Source organism: Tamandua tetradactyla, chromosome 7, assembly GCF_023851605.1.
Source record: "Tamandua tetradactyla isolate mTamTet1 chromosome 7, mTamTet1.pri, whole genome shotgun sequence".
Taxonomy (NCBI): Eukaryota; Metazoa; Chordata; class Mammalia; order Pilosa; family Myrmecophagidae; genus Tamandua; species Tamandua tetradactyla.
Window position 1 is genome coordinate 121,908,271 of NC_135333.1, and position 22,495 is coordinate 121,930,765.

Consider the following 22,495-nt stretch of genomic DNA (forward strand, 5'->3'; position numbering starts at 1 on the left):
CAAACCCAAAAGCTAACTAAATGAAACATAATATTCAAATATAAGCTAACATTATAAAGCAAGATAATCACTACATTAAAATAAGAAATATTTTAGAAGAGAAAAAAGCTTTTTTCAACCAAATAAGTTCTTTGTAAAAACAGAATACAATTTTGGGTTTTATGTAAGACAACAAAATCATTTCTTACATTATAATTAAATTCACTACTATCATAATTGGATTTATCCATTTCAGAAATTGAAAATTTTAAAATTTTTATTAAAAAATAGTCCCATTATGTGTCATACAAAATTATTCTTACTTGTTCATCACATACACAGGATCAAAATTTACTCTGCTCTTGCTGAATGAAAAAGCATTCTATAAAATAATTGTAAATTAAACCCAACTCTGATTTACATTGTAATTCATACCATCTGTTCACACATAAATCTGACATTTATGAAACATGATATGTATTCCCAAAAGCATAATGCTATTTCTATTATTGTTGAAATGTTTTCCTTGACTAAATAATTGACTTTAGGATTTCTTTTAAATATTTAGTTTCATCTTTAAAATTATGGTTCTCCCTACAAATACTCCATTTATATGCTAAGTTCTGGAAAGAACTCTCTGAGAGAACCTAACTGAAAACATGCATTGCAATTAATATGATCTCCGAATAATATCACATACAAAAAACTTTGAATTTCTGAAGTGGAATTAGGAACAGATTTTTAGCCAGAAATGATAGAATGGAGGGGGGATGCTCAAGATGGACTGAAATTCCCAATATAATATGAAAATATGTACACCTAGACAAAATAAACCAAGGTAAAATAGCAAATTTTTATTCACTTTTCCTTCACATTTTTCAAAACTTTCTCATTTGTTAGAGGCAAATAAAATTTTCTGGACTATGTCCTTGAAGGCATGTTTCACTTGTTGATTCCTTAGGGTGTAAATGAAGGGGTTCAACAAGGGGGTAACTGAGGTATTGAGCACAGCTACTCCTTTACTTAAAGCCACTCTATCATTTGCTGATGGTTTTATGTACATGAAGATGCAACTACCATAAGAGATGGAAATGACAATCATGTGGGAAGAAGAGGTAGAAAAGGCTTTTGTCCTTTGCTGAACAGAAGGAAATTTGAGAATTGTCTTGATGATGTAACCATAGGAAAGAATCACTAACATCAATGTGACCATTAGTGTCACTAAAGCCAAGAAAAAAGATATTAATTCTAGGAAATGTATATCTGAACAAGAGATCTGCAGGATGGGAGAAGAATCACAAATAAAATGATCAATGACATTGGAAGCACAGAATTCCAACTTGAGTCCCATAATCACTGGGGGAAAGATAATCAGGAATCCAGTTACCGAAGAACTGATTACAAGTTGATAACAAACTCTGTTGCTCATGATGGTTGTATAATGAAGGGGTTTGCAGATGGCCACATAGTGGTCATAGGACAGGGCAGCCAAAAGATAAAATTCAGTTACTCCCAAGAAGATGCAGAAAAATAGCTGAGTCATGCAACTATATAGGAAATAGTTTTGTCATTTGTCACAAGACTCACCAGGAATCTTTGAATAGAAACAGTTGTGAGGGCGGGCCGCGGTGGCTCAGCGGGCAAAGTGCTTGCCTGCTATGCCGGAGGACCTCGGTTCGATTCCCGGCCCCAGCCCATGTAACAAAAACGGAGAAACAGAATACAATAAAACAAGAAAATGTTTAAAAATGTTTCCCTTTCTTCCTTCCTTCCTTCCTTCTATCCTTCCTTCCTTCTCTCTGTCTTTCCTTTAAAAAAAAAAAAAAAAAAAAAAAAAAAAAAAAGAAACAGTTGTGAATGAGATTTCTAAAAAGGAGAAATTCCATAGGAAAAAATACATTGGTGTCTTAAGGTGGGAATCCAGCAGAGTAAGAATGATGATGATTAAGTTTCCTGTAACACTCAACATGTACGTCAAAAATAGAAAAAGGAAAATTGCAACCTGCTGCTCAGGATCATCTGTCAGGCCCAAAAGAATGAATTCTGTTTGTAATGAATCATTCTTCATTTCTCCCATATAGGTTTCATTAAAGTTAGACAAATAGGTTGGTAAATAAGAATTGATAGGATTAGCTGTTAGAGTCAATAAGAAAGGGCAAAAACAGGAAAAGAGAAGCTAACATTTATTGATTTATTGATCATCAGTGATGTGCTAAACAGTATGCTTGAAGATTTATATAAATTATCTTATCAATAGCTCCAACAACCCTCTTTGGGGAGGGTGTTTCTATCCACATTGTTTTAAAGAAGGAAATGGAGGTTCAGATGGTCTTGGGTGTATTTCTTAATCCTAGCTTTCTAGCAGAAATCTAGTGAATCTTTAACAAAAATAAATGCCCATGACACAATCTAGAATAATCCATCCAGAATATCTTGGGTGAGCTCTATATATAAATAAATATATGTATTTATATATTCAAAACTATATAGGTTCATAGTCACATTGAGAAGAACTGCACTGATAATTCAAGGTGGAAATTGAACCCAGTGCCTTTTAAATACAAAACCATGGATTTTTTAACTCTATCATTCTGTTAAATGATATCTATTAAAGCTTCTTAGCCTGTAATGAATAGATTTCAGTATGTTCTTGAGTTCACTTAAATTCTATGGAAATTGTGAGTGGGAAAGACATACATTTTTTTTTTTGAGAAAGGGTACATTACAAAGACAATGTTTATGGATCACTGTATGTACATCGCTGCTTCAAAAATGGCAACAAGACCAGTATTCCGGCCCATGCCAACAGAGTCAATCTGGAAACTGCAGATGGGATCTAAAAATAAAAGAATATAATCACAGCATCATAGAGCTAAGAGAGATTTCTTTGATCATTTTGTCCAATCCTGTACATAAGGATAAAGTTCCCTGTACAAAATAAAGGAAGGTGTCTATTTATCCAGAATTTACTTTTAAGATTTCACTTATGATAATTGACAGCTCTTAAGAAGAAAAAAAACTTTAGAACATAAACAAATATATATGAATGGAATAAATATTTCTGTGAGATAAAAAACATCCAGTCTCCTTATAACCACATTTTAAACAGCAGTTTTCATTTCCTAAACACATTTTAGAAATTAGCTACATTATAAGAACTAAATCAAAGTGATTTTTTCCTTGAGAATGTCCTGTTTAAGCCAGATTGTGGACTAGTTGATTTATTTCCATAAGAAGTTTTTCTTGAAATGGTCCCTAAGAGACAAAAGAACCAAATAAATCAGAAAAAAAATACATTTTCTCTTCTTTAAAATATTCTTTATCTATGTAATCTTGCATTCTGGTGAGGACCCTCCTTTCCAGTACATTCCCCTTTTCAACTGTCTTTTGAAAGCGATCATATACATATAATTTTCACGTTTTCATTCATTTCTTTTTCTCAGTTCCCATTTCAAAAGTTATATCTTCCAAGAACAATAGCTTGCTTGTTTAGTTTCCTCCTACTTTGATTTAAAAAAACCTTAAACTCGTCCAGAGAATATATCTGAATATTTGATTTCCAGAATCAAATGAGAAAGGATTTACAATAATTCATGCTATTTCCCATGTTTAAAGATGTATTGTCATTTATTGGCTATTAAATAAAAATAATATATTCTTACTCACACCTGTTCTTTTGTAAGCAGCAACTTCATAATTCTTAGTTTTCTTTATTAATGAATGGAAAGATAACATCACTGCAAAGCAAGCTCTAATCAGGAAAAAAATTGCTAACCATAATGTGGCAAAATGAGAGCCATATAGTAACTATTTCTCGCTTTCAAGAGACCAGTTTTTTATTCACTTTTACTCAACTTATTTATTGTTATACTCAATTTATAGAACTTGAATCAAAAAGAAAACAAAAACCAATGTGCATATTTAGTTGCCTTTTATGAATGCGTAGTCTTATATTTTATATTGATAAAGTGTAAAGTAACCTTAAAGAAAAAAATCAAACTACTGATAAATCTCTGCTTTAGATTTCTACAAAACTGCTTTAATTTGCAATTTAAAACAAATTGTCAAAACTCTAAAGCACATACCTTACCATAGTTTTTGTATTTTCTCCTATATGCAAAAAGGGAGGGAAAAAAGAATTATTCTAAATCATTGTGAATGTGCTTACAGCATATACAACATTATTTTAGCAACAAAAATGACATTTAAATTATTAGTCAATGCAAAAAGGTGGGAGTAAAGAATCTGTGCTTCTTTAAATTTTCTACCACCATCACCTGGTTCCTACAAGTTTGAACTTGTAGCAATGTTCAGCACTTGAAAAGAATACACTGCAATATGTTTGGCTTCTATCCTAGATAAGATAAATTTCCCAGTATGTCCTCCAACCATGTTAGAATGGTATGATATCTATTATTAATACAAATGAAACACATTCTTATGTTCTTTGTAATTTGGAAAGGAAATGTAAAAAAAAATTCAGGAATATCTTACATAAAATATCATTATATCTTCTAAGCAGGGAGATATTTCAGTGCTAATTTTACAATTTAAATAACAAGTGGTGTTTTATCAATTTATTAATTCTCATGGGATTCCAGCGAGAAGGGGATAGAAGGAAAGCAACACAAAAGTAAACTTCCCCCTGGGATTAATGATCAGAAGACATCATGATGCACAATATACCAATTTGTATAGCATACTGTAATAGAAGGTGAAAGACCAGTATATCTAAGAGAAAATGAGATTATAAAAAATATATACAAGAGTGTGAAAAAGAGCAACCCTGTGGGCATGATCATATTCATTTTGTTATTCAAGAATTAACCTTGATATCTCAGTTTAGAAGTATAAAGTGTCATTAAATTTACCATATTAAAAATAATCTCTCATTCAGCAAATCCTTGAGGAGATGGCTGAAAACTTACCTTTTTATGACATTGCATCCTTCAAGCTAATCAATTTGCAGATAGCCTACCTCAACATGTAAAGTCCAACAGAAGATGAGCAGTGCCTCAAGACTTAAAAGAAACATTATTGAATGGAATGAGATACGAGGCTAAATGGTGATCTGAGATTTGTGTCCGTGGAGTATAAAATATAGAACACATGTAGTGGCATAGAAAAAATAAGAAAGGTAATAGTCCTATATTAGTAATTTTAAAGCATTTTTTCCAAATACATGAGCCAATATTTTAAAAAGGATGTCCTGATCCTTGACTTACCACATATGAAGGAAAAAGGAAATCCTGTATGTGGAAGAGAAATGCAGCATGATCCCACTAACATCCCTTAACATAGAATGGCAAGGGCTAGATATATGCACGGGCCAAGATATCATCAGGGGACATAAAAGAGAAGGGACCCATGTTGGTATTGGCTCTTGGTTGGGAAGTTCTTCCAGGAAAATAACACAACTTTGTTTCATAAAGACGACATCCTTACAAGCAAATAACAGGTATGCTGATGACAATTCTTTACATTAAAAACTATGAAATAAAACTCCATTGCATGGTTATTTGTAGCTTTGCCTTAATCTTAATGGCTGCAGACTGTAGAATCCTTGCAATGGTAAAGAAAACATTAGGTAAATCTAAACTTTAAGCCTTCCATTTTACTGGGCCTGAGAAATGTGAACACATACAAAAATAATTCTAAAAGAAATCATTTTACTCCTCAATAATAAATAACCTAGCCCTTTGATGGAAAACATTATAAAAAAAACATTTGTTGTGTTGTAGGGATAATTAAGAAGTCAGAGGAACTACTATTTTATGAAACTGAATTGTTTGAAAGAATAAAAACTTTTGGAAAAGACTAAATTGTGATGAACAAGATACAAGAGGGTACTGCATCTTTGAAATTGAAACAGAAAGGGAAAAATATGAACTTGGGAAAATAAAGCAAAAAATGAAAGCACAATTTCCTACAAACATTATGGAGCCAGTAAGCAGTAGTATAGTGTATACTGTAGAAAACCAAATCAGTGATGTCCAAAGATGATTCAAGAAATAACCTCTTGACAATCCAAAAAATAATAATAATTAAAATGTTGAGAAGGAAAAGACAGAAAATTGTTTGACATGATTTATTGTGCATAAAACATAATTTCCAGAAAGAGAAAATTTACCTAACATAGGAAAAAGGAATTTTAAAAGAAATTATATAATATATCTCTAAGGTAAAGAAAGATGTGACTGCAAATTTAAAGGTTCATTAAATAACAGGCAAAATTACCATAAAATAATAGAAGTTATAATTCTTGAAAATACCCTTTAAAAAAATCTTAAACTCTTTAAGCAAAGAAGCAATATATATATCAAAATTACATAACATACTTCTGTATATACATAATCCCAGAAAATGGTGGAATATTATCCTTAAAATTCTGATGGAAAAAGTTTTCAGTTTATGAACCAAACATTCCCAACAAACCATAATGTATTTGCAAAAGCAATAGGTATAATTCCATGGGCAAGCAAGGATTCAGGTTATATACAAACGTCCTATAAAGAAAGCAAAGAAAACTCGAGACACATATCCAAATAAATGTCTGAAGAAATTTTTAAATGACGCAATTAACTGTTGATGATACAAAAAAAAGCAGTGATAAGTAGAGCACAAAATTTCAAAACTTTTACCATAAAATTTAATGCAAATGTAAACAAAAAGTATTCTTAGAAAATGAGCAATTGTATTAGTCATGATTCTCCTGGGAAACAGAGCCATGAGGATACAGGGATATATGTGTATATTCATATATACATTAATTGGTTCACATGAACTTGGGAAATGGCAAGTGTGTATACCATAGAGCAAATCACAACTTGGGAACTCTAATGATGGTTTGATGAATTCTCCAGGTAAAGGTGACTGATTGAAGTAGAGATAGATATTATTCTTTCCGATTGCTGAAATCATCAGTCCTCTATTTAAGGCCCTCAACCAATTGGATGAGATTTTTCTCATTGTAGAAGGCATTCTCTGTTGTTGAAGGTAGATACAATCAGCTATAGATGCAAACAAATGACTAATAACTTAAATCCACAAAATATCCTCACAGTAACAATCAGGCCAATTCTTCCTTGACCTAACAGCTGGACATCATAATTTAGCCAAGATGATAAATGAACTTAAATAGTGATAAACTAATATTCATCATCGGGATTAAAATGTTCAGAGACTGAAGAAAGGAGGTAATAATATATTAAACCACTCATCTTGCCTATAGGAAGCCAACAGATAGAATTGTTCACAATGAAAAATACAAAGAAAAACGTGAAAATATTCTAAACCTTAAAAGAAAGAATTTCAAAAGTTAGTATATCTTCCCAATTCTAGAGAAAAATGAAGAAATAAAATATTATTTAAAAAAAAGAAAAAGAACACAAAAAGATCAAAAATAAATCGAACATTCAACTACAACAAGAGTGACTAAGCTAATCACCATCAAAAGAAAAGGAATCTGCCACCGATACTTTATTAGTTACACTTCTTTTTCCTCTTTTAAGCAGGATGAAATTGTTGATCCCATGGTGCCAGGGCCAGTCTCATCTCTGGAAGTCATCACCCATGCTGCTAAGGAGACTTTCATCCCTGTATGTCATCTCCTACATAGTATCCCACATAGTATCAGGGTTTCCCTGGTGGTAAAGTTTAATGGTCCCATATTTTTCTCCCATCCATTAAGGGACCTTGCCAATACTTTTTGATTATCTGCTTAGTATATTCTAGGATGTATCCAGGTATTACATTAAACTATACAAGATTAAAGGCCCTCATTCTTATTCTGGGCTCCCTGTTTCAAATGAGCTATTCAGACAGGTTGAGTTAGATTATGTGCTACAGAAAATTTAGGTGCCAGGTAGAAAAAATCTTTCCTCCTTTGGTCTCAAAGAGTAGATGTGGTTCTAAAATATAAAGAATGTCTTCCTTACCCCTATGTTCTGAATTACCTTAATCCCAACCTGATTGGTTTCATTCTCATCTTTAAGTACCAGGTTATACATATATAAAACAGCCTCTAAAAATTCAGAAATAATACTTACCACTCCAGACTAAATGTGTCTGCTATAAGAGCTTACAATCTAGGCCCCTGTTTTCGTATAAGCATTTTCTAAAAGAGACCATACCATAATTGGTCTTTCATTTCTGGCATATGTTATACAGCTTCATTCACATCATTACATCCCCCATGACTTCCTTCCTTTTTGTAGCAGCACAATATTCAATCATGTGTATACACCAACATTTGCCAATCTACTTCTCAGTCAGTATATACTTCAGCCACTTGCATTCATTAGGCATGTTGTATAATGCCCAAAGTTCACAGTCCATCAACACTCTCAGTTTTAGCTAATTTCATTGTTTCCAACAGAAAGATAACCAATAAACACACCTTCACCAAATAGGAAATCTAAACCTCCCCTTAACTCTTGTCTGACCCCCATTATTTACCCCTCCTGTTGCTGTGGTACTGCTGATCTTTTCCTGTTAAACATAGCACATAGCATACAATAGCAGTTTTCCCCCTGTCCCCTGGACTTAAACACTGTTTGTATATGAGTCATATCTGGAGGTCACTCTTATTCAAGCTTCAGTTAGACATTGCTACCTATCATAACTTCCCAAAACCCAACCAAAACCATCCCAACCAATCCTAAAGGACACCTAGGGCAATATATAAGGTTCTACAAAGTTTCCATTCACTAAGGTAACTTTCCAGAAAACTATAACCTCCAGATGTGTCCCTGGACAAGATAAGTCCTGAAACCTAGAGAGCCTAGACTCTCCAGAAATCAGCTAGTTCCCTACCCCTTATTATTGACATCTCCTTCCAACATGAAGACATTTGAATGGGCATAGCCCAAATACCCCTAAAGAGTGGGATAGAAAGATCAAAGGTGATGAGGAGTTATACAGAGGAAGCAGAGTTTAACAAACATATATGATTGCTGAATCATTAAATTGATATTTCTTTTAGTCTCCAGTATCTTAGAACAGCTAGAAGTAAAAACCTAAAATTGTGGAATTGTAACCCATACCAAACTCTGAAATCTGTCCTACAACTAATTGTGCTGTACTGTGAAATTTATTGGTTTTTTGTATGTATAGTTGGCTTCCAAAATGTCTCTCTAAGCTCCTGGAGGTCCTTTTGGACTCTTGTGTGGCATTTTTCCCTCTCAAAGCACCTGTGGGTCCTCTCTTATCTTCCTAGGGCAAATTCTGGATTTCATCTCTTGGCTTATCATCTCCTGGAGCATTCTCTGTCTCCGAGTGTCCTTTGCTTGGTTTCATATCTCTGCTCTCTGTATTGATGCTGAGCTTTTTCCATGTTTTCTGTCTATTACTCACTTCAGAGAGGACTCCAGAAAGATTAAGACCCACCCTGAATGGGTGAGGTCACATCTCCATGGAAATAACTTAATCAAAAGGGCCCACCCATAGTAGATCTGCCCACAAGATTGGATTAGAAGAACATTGCTTTTCTGGGGAACATAACAGATTCAAACCAGCACAATAAGATACAACAATCATTCTTTTATAGTAACAGCTGAAGCCATAGAATAAAAGAAATTCGCAGAACTCAAACAATGAAGAGAGAGATGAAAATAAAGGAAATCAGTAAAAACATTGGGCCTTACATGTTATAGCATTGGTATTAGACATAAATCATGGTTATAAACATTATAAATAATAGCTACATTATAATATTTGTTAAAGTAGCCAAAATAGATTAAAGTATATTGTGTGACATACAATGAAATTGGGTCCATGGCAATGGACCCTAAAGTCATGTTAGAATTCCCATGATGCAGAATTTACAGCTTTTCATAGTATAATTAGAATATGGTTTTGGACTCAAGATTATTATTAATATAGTAGGTTCACTTCATATTTTAATGACCAGAACCTACTAGTGATATTCTGTCAATAGATCAAGCACAAAATTAACATTAAAAATTTAGAAATGTGAATTGAATGATTATTTTACATTTTTAAAAACCATGTACTCTGTAGGAAGAAAATACTATGATGTACTTTTATAAGTTAAGATGAAAACAGAATTCCCTCAACATTTTGGGAAGTCTAGAAGGTCTCAGTTTTCTTACCTTTTAAAACAAAAGAGTTAATAAATGATTGCTCAGGTATACTGTGATTATGATTTCTTACATTTATTTATTTAATATTTATTTGGTGTTTGCTATATGTCCTAAAATGGCCATCTGAAGATGAGTTAAAATATACTTTCAATCTCAAGAAACTTACAGTCTAGTAAGGGAAACAATAATAAGCAAATAGCTAAAATAAAGTATGATATTTAATGAAAGTCATGAATAAAATTAGGAGAGAAAAAGCAAATAAAATTTACAGAGATGAGATTTATAAAAGCTAAAAGGAAAATATCATGGGATTGCATTAAGAGAAGAGACATTACAGAAGAAAAGATCAGAGAACTTGACTATAAATATAAACTTTATATGGTGAACATAGAGTAAGTTTTTAAATTTAAACAGAGGCTTGGTGACTGCAGACAGTAACAAATAGACAAGTATGCTATTATTAAAGTTCTAGAAAGAGTAAAGGGAGGTAGGGGTCAATAAAACTATGAGGAAATATTGACCATTTATTTTCCAAATTTGATGAAAACTATCAAGCCACATTTACATGAAGTCTAACAAAACCTAAACAGGATAAGAAGAAATAAAATCTACTCACATTATATTCTAAATTTTGAGAAGCAATGCTCAAGATAGTGTCTTAAAAGCAGCATCAGAGAAAAAAATAGACATTATGCATGAATGAAAAGAAAAAAGAATTTCTGCACATATATTATCTAAGCTATGCAATTCAAAAGACAAAAGGATAATATCTCTAAAATATTGAAAGAAATTTTCAATGCAGAATATTAAATATGAAAGTGAAGTCATGATATTTCAGACAATAAAAAGCAGAGAAAATGTGTCTTACAAGCCTGGATGAAAAAACATGTTAAGGAAATACTGCAAGAAAAATGATACCATATGGAAAACTGGATCTGCACAAAGGATCTAAAAAGGTCAAAAAGCAAATATGAGCTTAATTGCCAATGAATAGGCTAATTAATAGAAAGAAAAGAGCCTGGAAAAAAATGAATGAAGATAGGAAAATATAAATAGCTATCAGTATAAAAGAAGTGTGATTGTCAGCATAGGGTCCCTCCTCTCCATCAACCTTAACCCAAGCAGTTGGCCTACTGGGGTGTCTGGCCATGAGGGAATATTTTGCATTGATCTCTTGGACCCCTTTTAAGTAATAAAGCAGTCATTTACTGAAAGTCTTGCTGTGCCTGAGCCTATGTCCCCATGAGGTACCATGTAGCTGCTTGCTCCACATCTGCCAATAAGGATCAAATGTGCTCCTCTGACACATCAGGGCAAGAAGTTCCTTTTTCTCTGTATCACTCTCTTCTTCCTTTGAACTCAAAGAGTGCTGAGACATCTAAGATCTGATGCCATTTTAGACTTAGCAATGAAAGAGGCAGCTGACACTGGTCTCATCATATCAGAAACAATGAAAATCTAAGTGTGTTCTGTCTATTGTTGGGCTTGCCGTGTGAGGGTGTGTGTGTTTGCTGTGGTGTGGTGTGTGTTTGGGGTCATGGGAGGGATGGAAGTAGAGTTAGGTTGACTATAAGAGTGGACTCAGAGTACATATAATTCTTCATCAGTGTAATGCTCTTGATTGTGGTTCCATCAAAGATACCTGAAGCACTTTCAGAAAAGTAAGTATGTAACTGTCTCAGTACTTTTCCATTTTCTAAACATAAACAAAGGGTGCATACATTCAGTGCTAAAATCTGGAATTCAGTTAATTAAAATTAATAATGTAAAAATAAAATTAACAGTCACTTCTGATGTGTTTTATTTTGAATGAACATAAAATTAGAATTTTCCTGCCATGGTCACTTTATTCTTTGAAAAAGTCAGGCATAAATATCAGTTGAGGAAACTGTTATGACTTAAGCAGCACAACATGAAGGGTAGAGGAAAAGACACTTCCTCCACAAAATACCCACTAGTGTCATAGAATCAAATAATGTCAGTATTAGAAATTGTCTTGCAGGGAGTATCACCTTATTATCCATCTGTTATTTTAATCCTTTTGGTTACATAAGAGGCATCCGGACTCTTCTTGAATCTCAATTATCACAGGCTTTGGGCAGCCTCTGTCCCAAATAGATTGAATGAGAATTGTTCCAAACGTAAGTGACATCAGAGTGTCTGAAGTGTATAAGACAATTCATTAAATAGGGAGTGTATGAAGCACAAAAACTGAATGCCCATCACTCTTAAAGTTCCCAAAATGACAGTGATAATTGGTAGGTTTCATTGATTAAGTTGTCAAAGTCTATCAATGATAACTCACAACACTACTTATGGAAGGAAGGCGGTAAATTTCATTATTTAATAAAACTTTTCAAAGTTTAATTGATCCAAACAAAAGCAATTCTTAAGCTTTCAGGACATCCTCTGTTCCTTCAAAGAGAAAGATAATGTTTTATGGTTGCAGGCAGACAAAGAGCAAAGCAAAGCAGTCATATCCAAAATACCTGCCATAAGCCTACATGCAATGGTAAAAGTAACATTGATTGAACAACCTTCATAATTTAAAATGTGATTATATAAGCTACTTAGCACACTAAATTAATGAGTTTTCAAATGCTAACATGATTGAATTCAAAAGTCATTCCTATGAAAATTAGAAAAGAAGTGTTTTCATAAGGAGAAACAGACCTTAAATTTAGAAACCGAGAACTTCCTAAGATAGAAAGGGGTAGAATAAGAAAGTCAGTAGCCAATACAAAGACATGAGATACTCTAAAATGGAAGGAATATAAGATATACTAAAATGGAGGGAGGGAGGAAGGAGCAAAGGAGGAACAGAGGGAGGGAGAGGTAGAGGGGGGAGAATAAGAAGTAGAAGAATGAACCTGACCTATCACTCAGTTTGTCCTAGTAGAATATTCGTTGTGTGGCCTCATAGTACTTGGTAACACACCATCTCTTCAGTAAACCACTTATTTAACAAGCCAAACTGGGTTACCCTGTTTTGTAGTCATGTTTGTGAACCCTGAACAATGCACCTTGTTAACTCAACTTGTGGTTATAGCTGACACTTCCAACTTTAATAGAAATAAAAGAACCTAGAAAAACCAAGCAACAATAGAAAAATATGAATAGCTAGCATATAAAAGAAGAGTGATTGCTAAAGAACAAGTTTGGAAGAGTTACTGCCTAAGCCTAAAGTTACATTTTCACTGTTACTTCATGTTACTATGCCACTGAACATGGAGTAAAATGAAATATTATCTCTCACTGATAGCCTGAACACTCCTTGATGGAGCAATTTGTACAGAAGTGGATTTCTAGTTTCTGATACTATGCTCTGTAAAAATAGGTGCACAATTCAAGTGTATTTGAATAAATGAATATTGATTATTGAGTAACAGGGGAGAAGAGAAAGAAAGTAAGCTAATGCATTTTTAATTCTCAATTGAGAACACACATATTGGTTACAATTTAGGCAGATATGGTTTCCCTACATCCATAAGTTAGGCCTAATTACTCATTTAACAATCAATTCCCACTAATAAATGCAAAAACATACTAATGGGACAATTTATTAAGTGATTTTTAACTATTTGGTAAGAATTCATTTTCAAGATGTTCTTCTATGGGGTGGCTCCCTGAGAGCAGCTAACTGAATGTCAATTTTTTTTTTTAGTTTTGTTTTTTCTTTCTTTTTGTTTTTATGAATGTGAATCTTTGGACACAAAGAAGGATCTTCCTGAGTCCCATTCCCAGCAGCTAATGGAATACCAGAGAAAACCATAAAGCTGGTGTGTTTATGAAATGACAGTGTTAAACACCAAAGAGAAAGTAAGATTCTTTTAATTTTGCTTACAAAATTGGTTCATATGGGTCTATTTATTCTCAGAAGTTGTCTGGGCAGGGTACATATATCAAAAACTCAAAGAACATAAAAATAAGGTTAGAAATCTGGTTGCTAAATTAGTGGGGAGAGGTGATTTGAGGAGGGGAGAAGCAGAAATTGTGAACATAAAAGTTCAATAAAATATGTCTGAAATAGATTCTGAAGGCTGAATGCTGTGAGAAAAGCTGAGAGGTTGACTGGGCTGGCAAAAACACAGATTATTCCTTTTTTCCATAGCCCAAAGCAACATAACAGAAGTAAAACAAGTTTATACTCTAATTCCAATGAAAATGTTCCTTGTACAAATTCAGGAAACTCACTGCCTAAGTAATCTTTTTAATTGCTTAGAAATCCTTTGATTTGCTCTAATACAAGAAAGACAAACCAAAGACACACCTCTGAATTTTAAAATGCTCGTTCCAAATATGAGATAATTTAAAGTGCAAAGAACTATTCCTTTGAAATGATTTTTCTTACATTAAAATGCATACAATCAGAGGCTTGCATAAAATACTATTTCTCTATTGTGAAAGTTAAGCACTTCAGTATGGGGAAAAGCAAAGAAAGAGGAGACTGGAAGGACCTAATAAACAAATGAACATGAAAAGTATTGTCATAATATGCAAGATTGGGACAAACAAAATCTGTGCCCTTGCAATCTTATTAAGAAACTGAATATGAAACCAGACACACGATTCATGTTTTTCTTTTTCAGTTGACATCTGTACCAGTTTGAACATGTTGTGCACCCCAGAAAAGCCATGTTCTTTAATCCTGATTAAATATTTGATCAGATTGTTTCCATGGAGATTTGACCCACTCAATTGGGGGTGGGACCTTTTGATTGCATGGTTTCCATCCAGGTGAATCTCCATCCATTCAAGATGGGTCACTTACTGGAGTCCTTTAAGAGGAAAACATTTGGGAAAGAGCTAAGAGCTGACACAGACAGATATCTGGAGATGCAGAAAGAAAATGCCCCTGGAAATACTATTTGAAATGAGAAGCTTGGAGAGAAACTTAGTGGCAGTCACCACATGTGTTCCCAGCTGAGAAAGAAACCCTGAACATCATTGGCCCTGTCTTGATTCAAGACACGTTTCTCTGGATACCTTCATTTGGACATTTTTATGGACATAGAACTGTAAAATTATAACTTAATAAATTCCCTTTAAAAAAGGCAACTCATTTCTGGTATACTACATTTCTGGCAGCATTAATAAACCTTTTTATAAATATGATTTCTCTCAGGAAACTATAACTCCAGATGTGAATGGTTGACCTACTGAAAAATGTGCTAAAGATTCCAGTTTGTAGCATGAATTTGTCTTTTTCTCCTATTATTGATGTCAATCTTTACCTTACATATATTCGTGATTAATAATAGGGAATACATATGTGTTTTTAATGTTTGTCAACCTTTACGTGAACAAGAGTGAAGCAAACTTATCCTGGTATCTGGATTATAGGTGACTGGCTACATAACACTGCATGAGTCATAATATTGATATGACTAACCCATGGGTATATGAAAGATAAAAAATATAACTTATCAATGAATCTGTTTACTTCTACAAATGTAATCAAGAGTTTTAATCATGAGCAAATCAATGTGGTGTGAAATATAAAATATAATATATTGCTTTTATTATTGATAAACAGCTATACCAATGGCCATGTGTCCTAATGATTTTGTTTGTTTGTTGTTTTCATTTATTCTTCTATTGATTTTTTGAAATAGAAAAAATTGAAGTTTGTTTTCTTTAGAGAATTCTTTTCGTTAGTTAAGATGCTTAATGAAGGTCTTAACTATATAAAAATTTGTAACTTAATCAGTGGACCACGGTGGCTCAACAGACAAAGTTCACACCTGCCATGCTGGAGTCCCAGGTTCGATTCCCAATGCCATGCAAAAGAAATTAGTACTTAAGTAAGCACCAAGACCAACAAAACTAATATTTAAATAATTATTAAAAACAAGCTAAGAAATCTTTTTTTTTTCTTTTTGAATTCAACCATAATTTCTCATCTTTTTAAAAGAGACTCTGATTGCCAAAGTTAAGTCATCTAACTAAATTATGAACTAAATAGAAAAATGGAAAAATTAAATCAATTGAGAACTAGAAAATATGCCTACAATTATATAATCCCATTCAGAAGTAGTTTGAGTCCCCAAATCCAAATATTTGTTTGCTGTACTTTAACTGTGAGACAATGTCTGATTCTTAACTACTGGAGAATTTAATAGTCATCCAACTTGCTTTCACCTTTGATTTTATTAAACTATCACCCATTATACACAGTATGTAGATGTAATTTGGCAAGCTCACCCTCTCAGTGACATGGCAATATTTTGGAAGTGAATTTAATAAAAACATTTTCCTAAAGCAAGCCCCAGTTGCTGGGAGAAATTATATTCAGCCCAGAATCAAAGAATCCAAGAGACCCTGAAACTTGTGATCCAGGAAAGATTTAGCAACATTCTGAGAAATATGAAAACCCTAATCAGTGGTAACAGTCCTGTGTGCAAACCAAACCAGCAGTCAATCCATGGAAAATGAAAGTATGAGGCTCAGGTAGTATTGCAGAATCTTTCACTGAGTAACAATGGCTTTGATACTCAGATGTTGCTCAGAAATAAAGCTAGAGACTCTGGGAGTGGGAGGGAGGTGAAGGAAAATGGGCCCTTGTCATAGGGTTGTCAACTGATTAAAGAACAGGGATTCAGAACCAGAATTCAAGTAATCTTGAAATATATGAATAGTAGCCACAGGAAAAAAGGACCAGAAGAAAAAAGAGGGGATCCTTGTTTTCAGATTCGGGGCAATAGTTACAGTGAATCAGGTAAATCTAGGTGATAAAAATGTATATTTTTCTGATTAATTAAACAAAACTTTAACCTCATCAAATGGAGAGTGCTCAATCCTTGAGTGAGGATCAAGAGACAATGCCTATGGGAAAGAGGTAAACTGTGTGACATATGAATGAGAATTGCTGAGTCAGAAAATGCTTGAAATATAAGGGACTATCTTAAATTGCACATTCCAAAAACAGGCATTTAGTATGTTTTCAAAAAATTCCATGAAAATAAAAATTATTTTAACATCCTAGATACTGAGAACAACTTAATAAGATATTTTACTTGGCCCTAAATACTCTTGAGAAAGAAAGATGAGGTATAAACTCTTAATTTCTTCACTTTTCAGAGAGATATATGGGTTTTCTAAGTAATCTTGCCAAAATAAACAGATTTTAAAGCATTTTTTCCACAAACTAGTCCTTAGGATTTCTATAGGAAAGTAATTAAAATGTCTGTAGAGAGAAATAGTAATAATGAGTGCACCCTAGTTAAATTGGTCAATTTTAATTGGAATCCTAGAGAACTGATTTTTTTGAGCATTAAACTACAGAGAAGTATACAATGTAAACAACAGTGAGAGAATAGCAGTCTTATAACTATTTGACTTTTATATTGTAAATATTTTTATTTTAACCTGACTTTGACCTTGAAGAAATTCTTCTTCCAATTTGTCTCTTCTCTGTCCTTTTCAGTCCAGAATGGCAGTGGTTCTACTCATGCAAATTTTCCAAAAACAAAAAACAAAAAACTTTCCCACTTTGCATTCAGTTCACAGCAATTCAAACCATCAGATAGAAGGACTTTACACAGATCTTTCTGCATAACTTTATTTCTAATCCTGACCACATTGAAATGGCTGATTGGATCCATGCTTACATACACCATCACATGAGTCCTCTTCTCCAAGAACTCACATTGCAGAAGCTCAGGGAGGTCTCAGAGCACACTATCTGGAAGGGCTCAGAATTTCCAAACTATCAAATTTTGCTTCCTTTGAGGGTAACAATGTTGGCCTTATAGAATGAGATAGGACTGTTCTTCCCTCTTCAATATTTTGGAAGAGTTTGAGCAAGATTAGTGTTAATCCACCCTATAATGTTTGGTAACTTCCCCAGTGAAGCTATCTGGCCCTGAGATTTTCTGTGTTTGGAGATTTTTATACATATTCAATCTACTTACTTGTTCTAGTTTGCTAGCTGCCAGAATGCAATATACCAGAAACAGAATGGTTTTTAAAAAGAGGAATTTAATGAGTTGCTAGCTTACAGTTCTAAGGCCGAGAAAATGTCCCCATTAAAAGAAGTCTATAGAAATGTCCAATCAAAGGCATCCATCTAGGGAATGATACCATGGTTTAAGAAGGCCAATGAAGTTCAGGGCTTCTCTCTCAAGTGAGAAGGCACATGGTGAACAAAGTCAGGGCTTCTCTCTCAGCTGGAAGGGCATATGGCAAACACGGTGTCATCTGCTAGCTTTCTCTCCTGGCTTCCGGTTTCATGAAGCTCCTTGGGAGGTGTTTTCCTTCTTAATCTCCAAAGTTCTCTGGCTGGTGGACTCTCTGCTTCATGGTGCTGCAGCATTCTCTGCTCTCTCTGATTCTCCCATTTTCCAAAACATTTCCTTTTTTATAGGACTTCAATAAACCAATCAAGACCCACCCAAATGGGTGGAGACATGTTGTCCCTTAATCCAGTTTAACAACCACTCTTGACTAAATCACATCATCCAGGGAGATGATCTGATTACAGTTTCAAACATACAGTATTGAATAGGGGTTATTTTACCTTTATGAAATGGGATTTTGATTAAAACATGGCTTTTCCAGGGAGCATACATCCTTTTAAACCAGCACACTACTTATCATTGATCTGTTAAGACATCCTATTTCTTCTTAAATCAGTAAAGGTAGTTTCTAAGAATTTATTGATTTTATCTAGGTTTTAAAATTTCATGGCATACAGTTTTACATACTATCCTCTTACTAGTTTTTTTTTCAATTTTATTGAGATATATTCACAAATTATATAAACCATGTGTTCTTGTTTGCAAGCTCCCAGAATGTGATGTGCCAGAAATGGAATAGTTTTTAAAACAGGAGAATTTATTCAGTTTCAAGTTTACATGTTCTAAGGCTGTGAAAATGTTCAAATTAAGGCAAGGCTATGTAAATGTCCAATCTAGGTCATCAAGGGAAAGATGCCTTGGTTCAAGAAGGCCAATGATATTCAGGGTTTCTCCTCAACTAGAAAGGCACATGGAGAACATGTGATGATGTCTGCTAGCTTTCTCTCCAGGCTTCCTGTTTCATGAAGCTCCCCTAGGGGTGTTTTCCTTCTTGATCTCCAAAGGTCTCTGGTTGTGTGGGTTCTGAAGCTTTTTCCAAAATGGTTCCCTCTTAAAGGACTCCTGTAAGCAATCCCACCTTGAATGGATGGAGACACAACTACATGGAAACCATCTAATCAAAAGTTACCACCCACAATTAGGAGGGTCACATCTCCATGAGAACAATCAAAAAGCTCCCACCAGCAATATTGTATGAGTATTTAAAGGACTTGGTTTTTCAGGGATCCATCACAGATTCACTGTGATGTGATCTGGTGGAACTGGCACATTCCACCCTTTGGACTCCAAAAAGATATGTTCTTTCCAAATGCAAAATATATCCGTTCCATCATAATATCAGAAAGCCTTAAACAATTTCAGTAACAATACAAATGCAATACATCTCACACAGATAAAAATGACTGCTATTAAACAAAGAGGAAACTACAAATGTTGGAGAGGATGTAGAGAAATAGGAACACAAACTGTGGACTACAGTTAACAGCAATATTTTAATATTCTTCATCAGTAGTAACAAATTTGCCTGGTGGGAGCTTTCTGATTGTTCTCATGGAGATGTGACCCACCCAATTGTGGGTGGTAACTTTTGATTAGATGGTTTCCATGTAGTTGTGCCTCCATCCATTCAAGGTAGGATTGTTTTCAGGAGTCCTTTAAGAGGGAAGTCAGAAATAGTACAAAATCTCATCAAAATCTAAAATTCTACCCTGGCTCTGGACCTGTAAAACTCAGAGTAAGTTTTTTGCTGCTAACATACAAAGGAAGTACAGTCATAGAATACATATTTCCATTTCCATAAGGAGAAACTGGAAGGAACACAGGGGTCACTGGACCCAAACAGTTCAGAAAAACCTTCAGGGCAAACTACATCAGATTTCAAAGTCTGAGAGTCATTTATCTTTGGGGCTTTAGAAAGCAGCAGTTCCACCCTTTCCAAGGGGCTATGGAGCAGCCTGCCTCTCTCAGAATGCAACCTTGGGGGACATTTATGAGTCACAATGATCAATTTTAGAACATTTTCATTACTCCAGAACAGAAATAAAAATTTTAAAAAAAACGTAATTTCTCCAATACTCCTTACTCCCCCATATTGCTGACACCAAGTATTGGCATGGTAAATTTGTTGCTATTGATGAAGAATATTGAAATATTGCTGTTAACTGTAGTCCACAGTTTGTGTTTCTATTTCTCTACATCCTCTCCAACATTTGTGGTTTCCTCTTTGTTTAATAGCAGTCATTTTTATCAGTGTGAGATGATATCTCATTATGGTTTTGATTTGCTTTTCTCTAATAGCTAATGAAGATGAATATCTCTTCATGTATTTTTCAGCAATTTGTATCTACTCTTTGGAAAAATGTCTATTCATATCTTTAGCCCATTTTAAAATTGCTTGTTTGTCCTTCTCTCATTGTGTTGTAAGATATCTTTATATATACTGGATATCAGACCCTTATTAGATATATGGTTACAAAATATTCTCTCCCATTGAGTTGGCTGCCTTTTCACCTGTCCAACAAAGTCCTTTGGAGTGCAGAAGTGTTCAGTCTTGAGGAGTTCCAATTTATCTATCTTTTTCTTTCACCACATGGGCTGGATGTAAAGTCTAAGTGGTTACCTCCTATGACCAGGTTTTGAAGATGTTTTGCTATATTCTTTTCTAGGAGTTAAATGGTACTGGCTCTTACATTTAGGCCTTTTATGTACTTTGAGTGAATTTCTGAATAGGGTATGAGGTAGGGGTCTTCTTTCATTCCTTTGAATATGGATATGCAGTTCTCCCAGATCAATTTATCAAAGAGACTATTCCATTCCAGTTCAGCGGATTTAGAGACCTTATGAAAAATCAACTGACCATAGATCTGATGTTCTACTTCTGAACTCTCAATTCAATTCCATTTATCAACATATCTATCTTTGTGCCAGTATAATGCTGTATTGATCACTGTGGCTTTATAATAAATTTTAAAGTTAGGAAGTGTAAGTCTTCCCACTTTGCTCTTTTTTATGATGTTTTTTGCTATTCAAGACCCTTTCCCTTCCAAATAAATTTAATAACTAACTTTGGAAAATCTACAAAGTAGATTGATTGAATTTTGATTGGTACTGCTTTGAATCTGTAGATCAATTTGGGTAGAATTGATATAATGATACATTTAGCTCTCCTGACCATGAACACAGAATGTCTTTCCACCTATTTAGGTCTTCTTTGATTTATTTTAGCAATGTTTTGTAGTTTTATGTGTACAGGTCTTTACATCCCTGATTGAGTTTATTCCTAGGTATTTGATTCTTTTCGTTGCTATTGTGAGTGGAATTTTTTCTTAATTGCCTCCTCAGTTAGGTCATAACTAGTGTATAGAAACCCTACCAATTTTTGCATGCTAGTCTTGTATCCTGCCATTTTGCTGAAATTGTTTATTAGCTCAAGTAGTTTTGTCATAAATTTCTCAGGATTTCCAAATATAGGATCATGTCATCTGCAAATAATGAGAGTTTTATTCTTCCTTTCTGTATTAGTCAGGTTCTCTAGAGAAATAGAATCAATAAGAGATATCTGTACATACTTTTTATAGAGAGATTTATAAAAGTGTCTCACACAACCGTGGGTATGAAAGAATCCAAAATCTTTAAGGCAGACTGTGAGGCTGGATGCTCTGATGAAGGATCTTGATCAACTCCACAGGAAGGGCTGGCTGGCTGAAGAAACAGTGAAAAGGTGGAAATATTTGTAGAATCACATTCCTCATTTTGGTAACTGGTCTTGTGGTCATAGTTCATATTTATCACTACTGCCAGAATGCAATATATAAGAAATGGAGCAGCTTTTAAAAAGGAAATTCATTAAGTTACAAGTTTATGTTCTAAGGACTTGTTGGGGACCAGAGGCTAACCTAAGATAGTGATTGAGCCAACATGGCCACCCCGGCTAATGCAATGGCATCTATATAGTACAACAAGGTTCTTCACGGAAATAGGTTCCCGCCAGGACCTTCCCACCAGCGCGAACTCCCCACCAATTATCTAACCAGACCTTCCCGCCGGCGCGAACTCCCTCCTATCATAATGCCCCACATACCCTACTCCCTCCCCAAGTCGGTATATATACACCCGGCTTGCTTAATAAAATTTGCAGCTTGATCAGAATCCTGTCTTGCTGTCCTTCTTGCATCTCTCTGTCCCATAGCCATTCTTCCCTCAGCAGGTGGCGGACCCCGTTGACTGTCCTGCAGGTCGGGACAATTGGCGCCCAACGTGGGGTGCCAAATGTTGCTTTCTGTAGAAACAGAGCTCAAAGGATATTAAGGAATGATGAGAAAAAAAGAAAGGAAG

At 34.3% G+C, this 22,495-nt stretch overlaps 1 protein-coding gene across 1 annotated transcript; it reads right to left on the reverse strand.

The window, feature by feature from the left end:
• Positions 1-868: 868 nt before the first annotated feature.
• LOC143690104 (olfactory receptor 6C75-like) lies at positions 869-2,047 on the reverse strand. Its single transcript, XM_077168092.1, is given in 3 exon segments — positions 869-1,530; positions 1,533-1,611; positions 1,829-2,047. Coding segments are annotated over 3 exon segments (960 nt in total).
• Between the last annotated feature and the right edge of the window lie 20,448 nt (positions 2,048-22,495).